Source organism: Panthera tigris, chromosome E2 (assembly GCF_018350195.1).
Source record: "Panthera tigris isolate Pti1 chromosome E2, P.tigris_Pti1_mat1.1, whole genome shotgun sequence".
NCBI lineage: Eukaryota > Metazoa > Chordata > Mammalia > Carnivora > Felidae > Panthera > Panthera tigris.
The window spans coordinates 33,205,653-33,219,865 of record NC_056674.1 but is presented as its reverse complement, the minus strand read 5'-3'; the positions used below and the strand labels follow the sequence as shown (position 1 = coordinate 33,219,865).

General features: G+C 48.2%; 1 protein-coding gene across 3 annotated transcripts in view; it reads right to left on the bottom strand.

The window, feature by feature from the left end:
* Window positions 1–11,433, bottom strand: part of GNAO1 (G protein subunit alpha o1) — a 170,337-nt gene extending 158,904 nt beyond the window's left edge. For all 3 annotated transcript variants that reach the window (XM_007090181.3, XM_007090182.3, XM_007090180.3), the window contains exons 1-2: window positions 10,536–11,433; window positions 10,268–10,310 (exon numbers count right to left, since the gene is read on the bottom strand). In XM_007090181.3, coding sequence (XP_007090243.1) covers window positions 10,268–10,310; window positions 10,536–10,653 — 161 coding nt within the window. In that variant the 5' untranslated portion in view covers window positions 10,654–11,433. The remainder of the gene's footprint in view (window positions 1–10,267; window positions 10,311–10,535) is intronic.
* Window positions 11,434–14,213: the final 2,780 nt, after the last annotated feature.

Genomic DNA, 14,213 nt, shown 5'->3' with positions numbered 1-14,213 from the left:
TCCACATATCTGCCTGCCTGCCAGGGATCTCCACTTGGCTGATCCACAAAAATCACCAACATGAACAAAATTAAGTCTTCATTTCTCTCCCCAAGCCTTCCTTCTCCCTCCAGCATTCCTCCATCTCAGGGAATGGCACCGTCATCCCACCAGTGGCCCAAACCAGGAATCCTGGACCCAGTCTTGTCTATATCCTTTATTTATTTATTTTTTAAGGCAATCTCTAAACACAACATAGGGCTCAAACTCACAACCCTGAGATCAAGAGTCTCATGCTCTACCAACTGAGCTAGGTGGGTGCCCCCTTGTCTATATCCTTTAAAATGGAGCTCCTCCCCAATCCCCTTTCAACTAATCAAATAAGTTCAATTATTCCACTGCCCAAATACCCTTTTCCCATTCCACTGCTTTGAGTTTCTTCTTATTCTATTCCCACCTGGGTCACAGAAATAAATTTCCACATGGTCTCTTAACCTCTGGACATGATTCTCTCTAGTCCACATAGGTGATCTTCCTAAAGTGCAAAAAATGATCCTGCCACCCATTTCCTTAGAACCCTATGGTTCTTGAAAGTTCTCATCACAAGAAAAACATCTGTAACCATGTGTGGTGATGGATGTTAACTAGACTTATTGTGGTGATCATTCTGCAATTTACACAAATATCAAATCATTACATTGTACACCTGGAAGTAATATAATGTTGTTAATCACACCTCAATTAAAAAAAAGCCCTTCTGTGCCATCTCATTGTATTCAGAATAAAATCTAAAGTTATTAGCACAACAGACAAGGCCCTTCACAATCTATCTCTGTCTCCTCTTTCATCCTTTATCTCTGGACACTCCTCAAATCAAGTATTTTACATCCTCAGCCTGCTTCGTGTGGTGACCTATCTTAGCACCTTTTTACATGTTGGTCCCTCTGCCTGGCATTCCTTCTTTTGTTTTGTTTTTTAATTAATATTTTTGGGAGAGACAGAACATGAGTGAGGGAGGGGGAGAGAGAGAGACGGAGACAGAATCCGAAGCAGGCTTCAGGCTCTGAGCTGTCAGCAGAGAGCCTGATGTGAGGCTCCAACTCACGAACTGTGAGATCATGACCTGAGCTGAAGTCAGACGCTTAACCAACTGAGACACCCAGGCGCCCCTTGGGATTCCCTTTTCCACCTGGCTAACTACCACTATTTTTAGGACTCAGCCCATGTGTCATTTTCTACCCAAACTTCCTGCCTAGATTTGGTGGCCTCCATTCTCCTGTGGGGAGAACTTAGGGCTGTGGGGAGAACTCTCCTGTGGGGCTGCTTGCTCTGAAGTATAAGCGTCTTTTACATGTAACTCCCTTTAGGCTGAATTCCTTAAGGGCAAGGACTGAGGCCTTCCTCTCTACTTCCATGACACCATGCATATGTCCAGCATTTGATAAATGCTCAGTAAATGCTTGTGGATGAAAAGATGGATGGATGGATGGATGGATGGATGGATGGATGGATGGAAGGTGGTTGAATGGATGTATATACTACTGTCCTGTCTTTCTCAAGCCTCCTCTGAATCACCTGCTTCTACCAAAGCCAAAGTCTTCAATGGCCGCACCCACAAATGGCCCACATTTCTGAGGCAGCAACAGAAAACTATTTCAGAGGCTGTCCAGATGAGGGTTAGGAAACACTCTGGTGTCAGAATTAATGTCATATGTGAGGACGGCCACCACCTCCACCTCCAAAAATCCGGCACCAATCGAACACGTGCTATTCTCTCAGCCACTGACCTCAACCAAAGTTAGTGACATCCCATTTGCTGACGGGCACTGGGTCCCAGTCTGCCAGCTCTCTTTTGTCCACACTGGTGGTGGTCTAGTAAGGACCACGTAGTGTTAGAATGGAAAGGACATAGGCTTTGGAGTCAAACAAATTGTGGCCTTACGAAGCTGTGTGGTCTCGAGCAAGCCACCCAACTTCTCTGAGCTTCACTTCCTCATCTGTAAGATGGAGTTGATGACTGTATTTCCGCATAGGTTGATGTGAAAAAACAAATGAGGAAAATGGATTGGATTGAAAATGATCAACGGTATGAGCATCAAAGGCTTTCAATGTTATTATGCTGGCTTATGTAGAAATGAGTTTGTATCCCCTGTGAACCTCATTCCTTTCTCTTTTCTTCATTTAGCAAGCATTTGTGAAGCACCTCCTGTGTGCCAGACATTGCACTCAGTGCTGTATTATGAGCAAAAAGAAGTCACCATCTCTGCTTTAGGAAGCCCTGGTAAGGAAGGGGCACCAAGACTAGCAAAGGAGACAGATATATTAAACACATAATTAATTTACAATGTGTAATAAACATTAGTGCTCTGAGCCTCTGGAGGCGGGTGACCCAGGGTTGATTTTATGACATGGGGAAGCTGTCCCTGTAAAGTATCAATTTTCCACAGAAAGCCTGTCAATTGGCTATGACATGGGCAGAGAATCCAGGGTAAATTCTTGCCATGGAATACCATCCTTACATACTATTCCCCTCTTCTTTTTCCTCCTTCTTGGTTAAGAAATTAAGCGAGTAGGGGGACAAATTCAGGGCACTATTAGCCTTGCAGGATTTTATTTTACTTTATTATTTTTTTTGTGTGTGCTATGAAAAGCACAATGTTTTTCCTCTCCTCTGTAAAGAAAATTAGAACTAAAGATGGCTCAGCAGATAAAAGCTGTGGGCGGTAAATACTCCCACTATTCCCCCTGCATTTCAGGCTTCTAGGTTTCTCTCTGCATTTACTGGATCTTAGAGCTAAGAACCTGAAAGAGGCCTGAGAGATCCTGTGGTGAAAGCCCACGTTCTAATTACGAGATGAACAAACCAAGGCTCCGAGGGGCTAAACGACCTGCCCAAAGTCGAATCAGAGAATGAGTCAAAACTAAAACACAGTTCTACCGATCCTCCCCGTTTACTGGTCTGCAGGCAGACCCCTGGGATCTGAGGCACCTGAACCCAAGCAAGTTCCTTCACCTGCAGCCACCCCTGGTGGGGCCAGGCTGTCTCTATTTCTAAGACTCCTGGAAGCCACCGACAAACCACTTCTCCCTCTAACATGTCACTGGGGCTCTCCTCCCAGAAACATCCTGTTTTTCACCAGCAGGATACTTTCGGATCCTCCTCTTTGGTTTGAGAACCACATCTGCATCAAGAGTTTGGTTAGAGGTGGTTTCCTCAAAATGCCTCTCAGAACTACGAATTTCTTGGCTGACAAAGCTTTGTGGTTAAGGTCGCTTTTCTACAATCATCTTGGCCTTCAAAGAGCTTTCATGGGTACCCCGTACTCCCCCCGCCCCCCACCGCAGGATGGAACTATAAATGATGCTTTTATGTTTAGAACCTTGCATCAAAGACCTCAAGACCCTGACATGAAGGTAGCTCTGATTTCATGGGCCACTTAAGACAGGGAAGGAGCTGGGGGAAACAGTACCCCCAGAGGGGCAGGTGGCGGGAGGAGCCACTAGCCTTAACTCCTGGTCCAGTGCTCTTTCCCACTCTTTGTGACATCACTCCAGCTTCTTGGGTTGAAGCAGCTGCACCATCAAAAATGTCACATCAGTTATGACAACACAGTTTATTATATAACTCGTACTGCAGAGCACCAAGGGGGAGAAGCCATAAGCATGAACCACTGCACTCCCCTTCTGGCTTTTAAGGAAGACAAGGCCCACATACTTGAAAAGACAACTCCATATGGGAAGGGAACACCCACTAATCAATCAAAGGAATGAAAACTATAGCTGACGTCTGTATAGTGATTGCTAGAACACTGTTATAAGGGCATTTGCCCACAACAACTCCTTTAGGTGGCGTTTTTATTATCAGCCCCATTTTTATAGGCAAAGACACTGAAACTGAGGTACAAAAAGTAAAGTAACTTGTTTAAGTTACTAACACCTAATCAGTGGTAGAGCTAAGATTTGATGCTAGGCAGTCTGGTTCCAGCGTCCATGCTCTTAATCACCTCTCAATTTTAGAGAAGCATGCTAAACTGCTTCTCGAAAAAAGAAACTAGCTTTTCTTTGAACCGGTAACAGGCCACTGGTCCTTCCTCTCTTCCCCCTCTACGCTAATGACTGATTTGCCGGACGGTGTCTTTTCTAACCAGTACTGTGTAGTACGCGCGAGAAGCACAGGATAGATAAAATAAGAATGTGATACTAATTTAAACAAATTCTTAGAATGGAGATCATTTGAGTACCGTCAACGTGTTTATGGTGATGCAGTCCATAAGTAAGGTAAAGTGCTCTTCTCATACTATCCACTGTTTTTAAACTCACGTAGCATGTGTGTACACATGCGCACGCGCACGCGCGCACACACACACACACACACACACACACACACACACACACAGCTTCCTTCCGTCAAAATCAAAAGCTGTTCTTTGCTAGTGTCAAGTTTGGGGGTAACCCTTTCCAAAATGTCTTTTTTCATTTTGAAATCATCCCCTTCCCAGCTTGTCTACTGTCTTTCAGATCACGACGTGCTCTTGTGATAATGATCTGTCTAGCTTCATTAGACAGGAGACCCTGAAGACACCCTGGGAGACAGCTAACCCAGTCCCTGCATCCAGATGGACTCACCACATGTCAGAAAAACAGGACCTTATTCTACTCACATTAAATCTCCAGTGTTCATAGAGATAGAGTGCTGTGAGCAGCTGAGAAACATGAGTGACCCTGTCCTATCTTTAGCAGATGTGGTGTACTGAGGAGAACAATCATAATCTGGGGAGTTCCGAGTGGTAAAGAAACAAGCCAGTACTCTGACTCTGAGCACTATAAATGTAATCTAGTCCCATGCGGAGAGAGAACAGAAAGTCTGATTCCTTTAGAGCCATGGCAATCCCAAATGAAGCCTCATTCATGTAATCTAATCAGAAACAACCCTTTTAACAAGCAGACAGGTTCTACTTCAGAATTCAACAGGTAACTCAGGTTCAAGAGTTCCATGGCTGACTCCTGAGGAGATCAGGTGGACTGTTTGCTACTTTTCTGGCAAGAAGGTCTGCTGGTATTTACAGCTCAGTGAACAGTAAGCAAGGAGAGAGCACCATCCATCAGCGAAGGAGAACTCATCTGCTACTTGATCCGACATTCTGTTTGCGATCATGCTGTCTCCAGAGAGCAAGGTGCATCCATTTGAATAAACATGGAGAAGGGAGGAAGGGGGAGGGGCAAAGCAGCCAAAGAGATGATTGCAGAAATAACAAGTCCACAGACCTAGAAGGGTGGTTCTCCGGAGTGCTGCCTCAACATGGGACCCTTTGGGGACACGCAGGAAATGCCCTTTTAGATGGCTGCACTTTTACAGAGTAATGGCTGCAAGTGGCCATTCCCTTCCACTCATTACTGCCACTCGGGAGGTGCTGAACAGCAGTGTGCTGACTGAACACAGGCTTGTTGTGAACCTAAGCCAAACAGAAGACACCCTGCTTACAAAAGCAGGGTCACTGGTGGGAGGAAGCCACCAGCTTTTGTCAGGAGGTGACGTTTTTATTTTTTTTTAATGTGTATTTATTTTTGAGAGAGAGAGACAGGGTGTGAGCAGGGGAGGGGCAGAGAGAGAAGGAGACACAGAATCTGAAGCAGGCTCCAGGCTCTGAGCTGTCAGCACAGAGCCCGATGCGGGGCTCGAACTCATGGACCATGAGATCATGACCCGAGCTGAAGTTGGACGCTCAACCGACTGAGCCACCCAGGCGCCCCACGGAGGAGGTGACGTTTTAAAAGACTACCTTCTCCAACAGGATGGGGTCTGTCCTCTGAATCATAACCCACTATAAGGGCTGGGATATTTGTACAAGAAATGACGTCTTCAGCGGACAAATCCTGGCATTTGTTTTACAATGGCACTGAGCAGGCGCCTTGGGAATGAGTGCACATCCAGAGTACTCCATTTTACTTTGTCCATTTATATTTAAAGCCAGCAGCTTGTAAGCCACACCTTATTGCCACCTTCCAACTCCCTATCTCCTAAAAGTCCACCTAATGCTCCAGACACAGGGAGCCTGAATGTGACATCACAGAGAACTCAACACCTCAAATGAGGGCAAACTGCAGTTCTTATAGCACCTCCACAGCTCATTTTACATTTTCGTCAGGTAGAATGCCCAAGCACTTGTCACTGTTTGTTCAAAACGGGAAGTCACTAAAAAGGATATTCTATTGATTTCATACTTCATAAAGTATAATTCTTTAAGAGATTTCTTGGTAAGGATTTTGGTAATTAAATAAAATGAACACCTCCTTTTAAAATTTTGATTAGTCCAGGGGTGCCTGGGTGGCTCAGTCAGTTAAGCAACCGACTTCGTCTCCGGTCATGATCTCACGGTTCGCGAGTTCAAGCCCCATGTAGGGCTCTGTGCTGACAGCTCAGTTCAGAGCCTGGAGCCTGCTTCGAATTCTGTGTCTCCCTCTCTCTCTGCCCCTCCCCTGCTCATGCTCTTGCTCTCTCAAAAATAAACAAATAAGTAAAACAAATAAAAAATAAAATTTTGATTAGTCTGAATAAAACAGTCCCATGGATTGCAAAAATGATGAGGCCCATATCACAGGTGAGGTCATCGCCTCCTAACAAGCACAAGTTAAATACCACATATTTAAAAAGGTCACTGTTCATGGTGTGTGTAAAATTTTATTTGTGCTCTTTCAATGATTGTTATTTCTTAGAACTGAAATGTTTTGGATTGTCTGACCCAGAACTCCCAGACGCTAGCTCACGATCACATATGCAAAAAAACACAACAACAACAGCCCAGCAAGCTATGTTCAAATGAAACTTTTAACAAATTTAATAAAGTACTAAGAATCAGGCTTCTAAAATGACAGTCTCATCTGTGGCATCTCTTTAATGGCTGTAAGTTTCCCATTACAACATGTATCAAGCAAAAGAATTGCAAAGGTCGGTCTCCTGCAACATTTCTAGGCTGATGTGTGTGTTAATACTTTGTTTTAAGTAGCATCAGTTAGCCCTTTATCATATAACTTCAATTACTATGGCATATATGGAAGCCTATTCCTTCTAATCAGCACGCCACAACATGGATGAGAAAAGAGGCTAAATGGCATGCTCTTCTGAAAACGCTGGTTTAAAAGGGTCTGGAGATGTCTGAATATCAATATTCTTTCTCTCTGTTCAACAGAAACTATTAAGCCCAAGGCCCCCTTAGGAAATCATCAAGTTCTCACAGGGCATCACCCATGGAGAACTCTTTAATTTCATCTACCTGGGTAAAATAAAGCAACATCCGAATTCATTCATATGTACGGCCTGATAGGTCGGTCACTAATCACACTGCACAGACAAGTCCAAAACTGCTTTCTGGAAATGGCACCTACATTTTTGGGCCCAGCCCCACCCACGATACAGGTCTCCTGACTCAAGTGATTCTCAGTCGTGGCGATCAGGAAAATCATCTCTGCAAAGGAGGACTCAAAAGAATTTGTCACTAGGATACAGTGACACCAATCCCACATTTTGTGGTTAATAAAACAAGTCCTGCATCCAGCTTGGCACAAGGCCCTGATCTGATTTATTTCAAGCCAAGCTGGAGGGCTCACAGGAAAAGCTGCCATTCATGAATGCTTCAGGAGGACAGGATGCCAGGGTCCCTTGTGGCAAAATTTACAGGGCCAGAAATCTTTCTGATTGACCTTTTGAACAAACATAGCCTATTTCCTAGAGTTGGTGTGTTTAAAAAAGTTAATAGTTTTACCTCAGTTTTGCCTGACATTTTTCTACAAAAAGGTGTTCTGTGGGAGTAAGAAAAGTGGGGAGTACAGGGAAAAGAGAAGAAATGTTCAGATATCTGATTTAACCATCTCAGACATCAAAGGCTTGACTTTTTCGTCTTCCTCGGTGTAACTAAATCTGAGACACATAAGACTTTCCGGGGAAAGTCTACATACAGCCTTCATTTAAGATTCCCTGCCCCAGTATATAATTAGGAATTTTCATTTTAAAATGGCACACCTATTTCCTCAGAGAGCTCAGCTCTCTTTGAATAAAAAAGGTGAGGTACCCTTTGGGGGAGTCAGTATATATTTTTAAACTTCTTATTAAATCAACCTAATTTATGGGGCATGTTCGGGAAAAGCAGATAAGGAGTTGCTTTGGTGGACGCAAAGTTAATTTGCAGACTCTAGCATACCTCCCTCCTTCGTTCTCACCCCCCCCCCCCGCCCCACTCCTCCCACGAGTCTTTCCGAATGCCTTCGGCCCCCTCCGAAGCGGCTCGGGTTCTCTCCGCTGGGGCCCCGACTCCGTTCCGAACACTGCCGAGTCCCTCCGAGCCCCGCGCCCAGCCCGCCCCGAGCTGAGCCGAGCGTCACCGAGCTGAGCCCCATCGACTTTTCCGGCCTCAGCTGGGCGCTGTCCACCACTCGCAACGCCTGAAACCTCACCCAGCCCCTGTGGCTGGGGCTTCTACCCGGCTCCGAGGCCACCACTGCAGATTACAGACTTCTTAAGTTTTGAAACATCCCCCTTTGGGAGAGAGGGGTGGCGCTGCTTGCATTAACCGACCTGCAAGGGCTCCAGGCAGATGCAACATGCACCTTGTTGCAAAGAGCAATTCCCTCGGCCCCGCCTCTCCATCCATTTGGGCTGCACAAGCTCCAGAGAAGCCCCAGGCCAAATTACCCGTGGCTCAGAGGGGTGCGGCGAGCCGAGGGGCCTCTGCAAAGAAAGCCCCAGGGAGCTCTCTAACGAAAATAAGAATATGTCAAACAGACGGGGTGGGGTGGGGGGAATTGTCTCCTAGTCGCTACTCCCTACCATCATGGCGCCGCCTAGAACCCGCTTGTCATGCCTGTTACACATGCAAGATTTTTTGCATCTTGGTTCTGAAACCGCAAGCATGCTTCGATTCCCACCCACCTTTCCGCCAAAGGGGTTTTTATTTTCCATTGTTTTCCTACGGGATGCAATTACTTCAGCTATTCTGTCAAGTTGAAAAATAATCATTTTTGTTTACTGCACAGCAACCCCTAATTAGGAGCTGTGTGTGCACGAAGGTGTCACAGCAAAGCGACGTGGAATCCTCGCTAAATGGTCTTAACGAACTCCTCCGTCCCGAACTGACAGGCCAACGGAAGCAGCGGGGCCGGGAGGCCCTGAGGGCATCCACCCCTTCCCCGCAGGCCACCCCCTCCCAAGCAAAGCTGCCTGTGGGCTCGCTAGGAATTGCCCAATGGATGGGGCAAGAAGCAAGCCTGAGAGTGGGAAGGAGGGGCGAGGCTCCTTACTGAGAAAGTGTGGAAGGGAAGAAATATCCCATTTTGTTTTAATTTTCAACCATCACTCAAATCCTCCCCCAGTTAATTAGGAGGGGAAACTGATATCTAAGGCAGAAGGGGGCGGTGGCAAGTGGGGCCTGAAATCCGCATTGTGGGTAGATTACATGGAACATGGCCTATGCAGAGTGTAAATAAATACATTGATAAAGGCCACAGAGTGAAGGAAACTGCCGGTCAGGAGACCAAACGCTGGTGGGGGGGGGGGGGAGGGATGAGGGGGGACACAAGGGACAGGCATTCAGCCTCAGCCAGAGTTCCCCTTCCACCTCTGCCTTGGATACAGCTGTGCCAGCCACATTTGCTTGGAAATCCACCCCCCTCCCCTACCACATAACCCCTTCCCCTGACCCTAGTCCTTTTGGGGGGCGGGGGGCAGAAACCACAACCTCCAATTCAGCACCAAATCCATGAACAGCAGACACTTGATCCTCCACCCCAGTCTAGGGCTGGGTCCTTTCCATGTTTTAGCCAAGTTCAAAATCACTGCCCCAGGAGAAGAGCAGGGGGAAGGGACTGTGGATGTGGAAGGGGGAGGGGGTGGAGGGAGGAGGAGAGAGAAATACAGAATGAAACAGAGACATATAGATAGAAACGGAGGTAGTGATACATACAAGGGGCAAGAAAGAGTAATGATCATAATCATGCCAATAGTGTGATGTTCTGATCAATATGGCGGACACTGTCATTCATACAACTACAGGCACTCCACTTCCCTCCCCCCTCCGCAAAAAAAACACCCACCGGGGAGCTGGGGTGGAGGACCCAGAACCAACGGAGGGCGTGGGGGAGGGGAGTCAAATCCAGGTGTGTGTGTGTGTGTGTGTGTGTGTGTGTGTACACGAATCAGAAACCAGGCCTGGAGAGCAATGTGTAATGAGCAAGATAATACAAATGACAAAAAATTATTCTTAATAAAAGTACAAATCCCAAGGCCACAGGGACTTACTTCATCTGCTTCACAATGGTGCTTTTTCCTGATTCTCCAGCCCCTGTTGGGACAGACGGGGGAAAAACTGGTGAGTGTCAGCTTAGGGGAAGGGGGGGGGGGGGAAGGCATGGAGGTAAGGCATGCGAGAGGATGGACGATCCTAGGCACACAGTGGTGCCAACTCCGGGACCAGGTCTCCCCAGACACGAGTAGGGTGGGAGAGAGGGCAGAGGTGGGTGCGGAGTGGCTGGGGTCGGGAGATGGGGGTGGCAGCCCCGGTCCTTACCCAGCAGGAGTAATTTCACGTCTTTGGCGGCGCTGATGCCATCCTCTTTGAGGTTTTTCTCAATCGCCTTGCTCCGCTCGAGGGCGGCTCTCTCCTCTGCGCTCAGAGTACATCCCATGGTGGCCCCTTCCCTGCCACAGCCCGCACGACTCGGCTGGCACGGCTCCCCGGCTCGGCGCGCCCCCCACCCCCCCAGAGAGCAGAGCCTGGGCTCAAAGGGGAAAAAACCACGATATCCTTCCCTTGGTTGAAAACAAAAATGTCGGGAAACCAGGACCCCCCAAAAAGACAGCCGCTAAGATTCCAGCAGCGGAGACTTGCGGTAGCTGGCGGGTTCTAGGGGTGTCGAGGCGAAGGTGGCCGGGGTCTGGGGCTCCGGGGCCGAGGGAAGAGGCGCCCGCGGTCCGAGGAGGCGCGGGCTGCAGGCACTGAGGCTTGTGCACGACCCAAAATAAATAAAATAATAGTTGAGGCAAGAGCCGCAGCCGGAGCCGGCGGAGGGTGGGGTGGGGGGCAGGGTGGGTCCTTCTGCCGCTGCTGCCAGAGGAGGAGGAGGCGGCGGCGCGGGGTGTGGAGGGAGTGAGAGAGGGGGTGCTGCTAGTGCATGTGCATCGCGGGTCCTCAGCCGTCGGTGCGTCCGCGGCGCCTTCGCCGACCCCTGCGCGCAGGGCAGGGTTGGGCAGGGGGCCGGGTCGGGGGGCAGGTCTCTAGCGGGAGGCGGCGTCGCTGTCTCCCAGAGCTCGCATCGCTCGGTGGAGCCTACCGGAGAGAGAGGGAGAGCGAGGGAGCCGCAGGCAGCCGGGAGCTCGAGGGAGAGAGAGAGAGAGAGGGAGAGAGGCTGGGAGGGAGGGGAGAAAAAAATGAAGGGAGAGCCAGCGAGCGCGCGCGCCACAGCCCGGGCGGGGGAGGGGGCGAGCGCAGCGCGCGAGTGCGCCAGCGGCTCTGCGCACCCCGCACCGCAAGCCGCCCGCTGACGTCAGCAGGGCCGCGCGCCGGGCCCCCGGGACAGGGAGGGGTGGGGGACGGGGGAGGCGCGCGCGCCGGGAACCGCGTCAGCCGGCGGCGGCGCGCGCGCGCGCGGCCTTCCCTCCACCCCCCCCCAGCGCCCCCGGGCCCGCGGCTCCCAGAGGTGGGAGCGTGCGGGGCCTGGCGGGGGCGGAGCCTGGGGCCGGGCGCGCGCCGGGGTGCCCCTCCCCGCCTCCGCCCCCGCCCGACGCGCGGGCTCCGCCGACCTCCTGGTCAATGGGAACGCGGGACTGGGCCGCCCGCGCCGCGGTCAGGTGGGCCCCCCAGCTCGCGCCCCGCGCCGCCCTGCTCGTCCTCCCGCTTCCGCTCCATCTTGGCTCCAGCAGCTCGCCTTCTTGGTTACTCTTCTGCTGTCAGGGCTGTGGCAGCCGAGACCAAGTGACCTCAGCAAACGCGAGGAGACAGTGGGTCGGAGTAAACCCGCGTTCCGGTGAATTCGCCTGGGGCATGGGGGCGGTCGCGGATTGTTCTTTTCCTGCGACCCACCATCATTAATTGAGCACCTAGTATGTGAGAGTAGAGGCTGTGAGGAGAGGAACACAGCAGGATGAGACAAAGCCAGGGCCTGTTCTCTAGGAGCCTCTACCTCCCTGTGCCTTCGCGGACCCTGCTCTGAGATTCCCCGCCATAGGTATCAGCGCAGGAGACAAGTCCCACTCTGGGAAGCCTTTGGTTGGGAGGGACAGGTTTTCATGAGCTTCTAGCACATCATTGCTCTTTCAACACAGAATTTAAACGCTTGTGCTCATTTTGAACGGTTTCGCTTGGTTGAAATCTTGGCATTTAATTCCCTTGTCCTGCTCCTTCCCCCAAACACAAATAAATGAATGTTAAGTCGCTTTTTGGTGAGAGAAGAGATTTTCTTCCTTTCTTCAATTTTTTAAAAACACTTTCCCATCTCTTTTGCAAATAAAGACCCAGAAACCCAGGTCAGTTACTCAGCATACAGCTAATCAAGTACCGAGGAAACACATACACATTTGCCAAAAATCAGGCGTGTTCTGGGTGGTCTCTGAGATTTTGAAGAGACTAGTTCTCACTGCACAAAATGGTTTTACAGCAGACAGTTCCAGCAGACAGCCTCAGGGGCCCTCCTAGAGAAAGGGGCCAATAGGAAAGGTTGCATGGGGATAGGACAGGCAAGAGGCCAGCAGAAAATGTTTTTTCTAACAGTTGGGCACTTCTATGGCTCTGAAAGCAAACTTGTTTGTTTCATTTCAACAACAGAAAAAAGCACCCCTGTTTTGGAAATATTACCCAGCATAAAAATATATTTGCAATGGGGGTGGAGGAGAAGGCAGTTAAGGCCCACCCAGAAGAAAACATTTTTTCCCTTGAATTTAATGTGTTATTTGTCTCTTTCTATAAATAGCTGTGTCAAAAGCTGTATGTAATGCAATTTGAATATTTAAATTTGAATCACATTTTATGTATTCTAGGAAACTGACAAAGGACTCATAAAGAATTGTTTTATAAAATAAATAACTTCTTCGCCTACCCAGACCCCAGCCTCCTTTGGTGTGTCTGTTGAGGAGGGGAGGTTAAGGGATATACCTAGTTTGCTGAAAATTAGTGTGTCATTAAAAGTCAGCCTTCCAGATCCAAAACAGAGCTTAAGGTACCCAACATTCTATACAATCTGTTATTACCTCTACAGGTTGCTGAGATGATTATGCAGATCTGATATAGGGAAAAACTTCAGCAACTCACCCAGATTCTGCTATCCCTACAAGGCTGCATCGGAACGACCAAAGAGGTAAGAATATAACCATTTTTTAAAAGATGATGGGTCATATCTTATATTTTAATCCTCTTTCATATCAAGTAGTTTTTGAGATCTTAGGCTACTGGGGAATTGTGGCTTATATGGTTGAATCAAACTATCCTTGATTTTAGTTATATTTATTTCTTCTTCGTATCACACCTAGTATGGTGAAGGCATAGACCTGTTTTTGTGTGTGTGTTTTTCTTTACTTCTTTACTTATTAAGTACCTTATCTATCATGCACCAGGTAATGTTCTAGGTACTGTAGATATTGTATTTCAGGTTTGTCTACCCTGTTTTCTTTCTCTGGGTCACTTTGCATCTTTATAACTGGGCTTCATAAAGCAACTAATAATGCACTGTGTCTGTATAGTGCTTTACAGTTCATGGAACACTTTAATAAAAATTACCTCTTAGGATCTTCCCATGTAAACCTCGGTTAGACACTGTGGTGTTGGGAGTGTCATGGCAGAGTGGAAAGAGCCTAGAGTATGAATCCAGATCAGCCTGGCTATCCATTTTACAGCTGAGAAAACTGAGCCTCTGAAGGGGTGAATAACTTGTTCAAGGTTACACCATCGTTAACTAATAAACCAGGGCTCCTTTTATGTGTTTGTGGATTATTTGAGAAATGACATGTTGTATAAGCATATAAAGCATACTTTCTAGACTCTGAGAATGCTGACAACCCCAGAACCCACTGATATTCACCCTCCCAACAAAAGAAGTGAGCATGAGAACATCTCAGTCTTCTGCAAGTTATTAGTAATTAGATAATACCACAAGTGTTTAATTTGTCCACAGTTAATTCCTGTGGGAATAGGGAAATTACAATCCTAACATCAGGAGTGATAAAGGACAAATTCATTTGCTTATTTTGTATGATC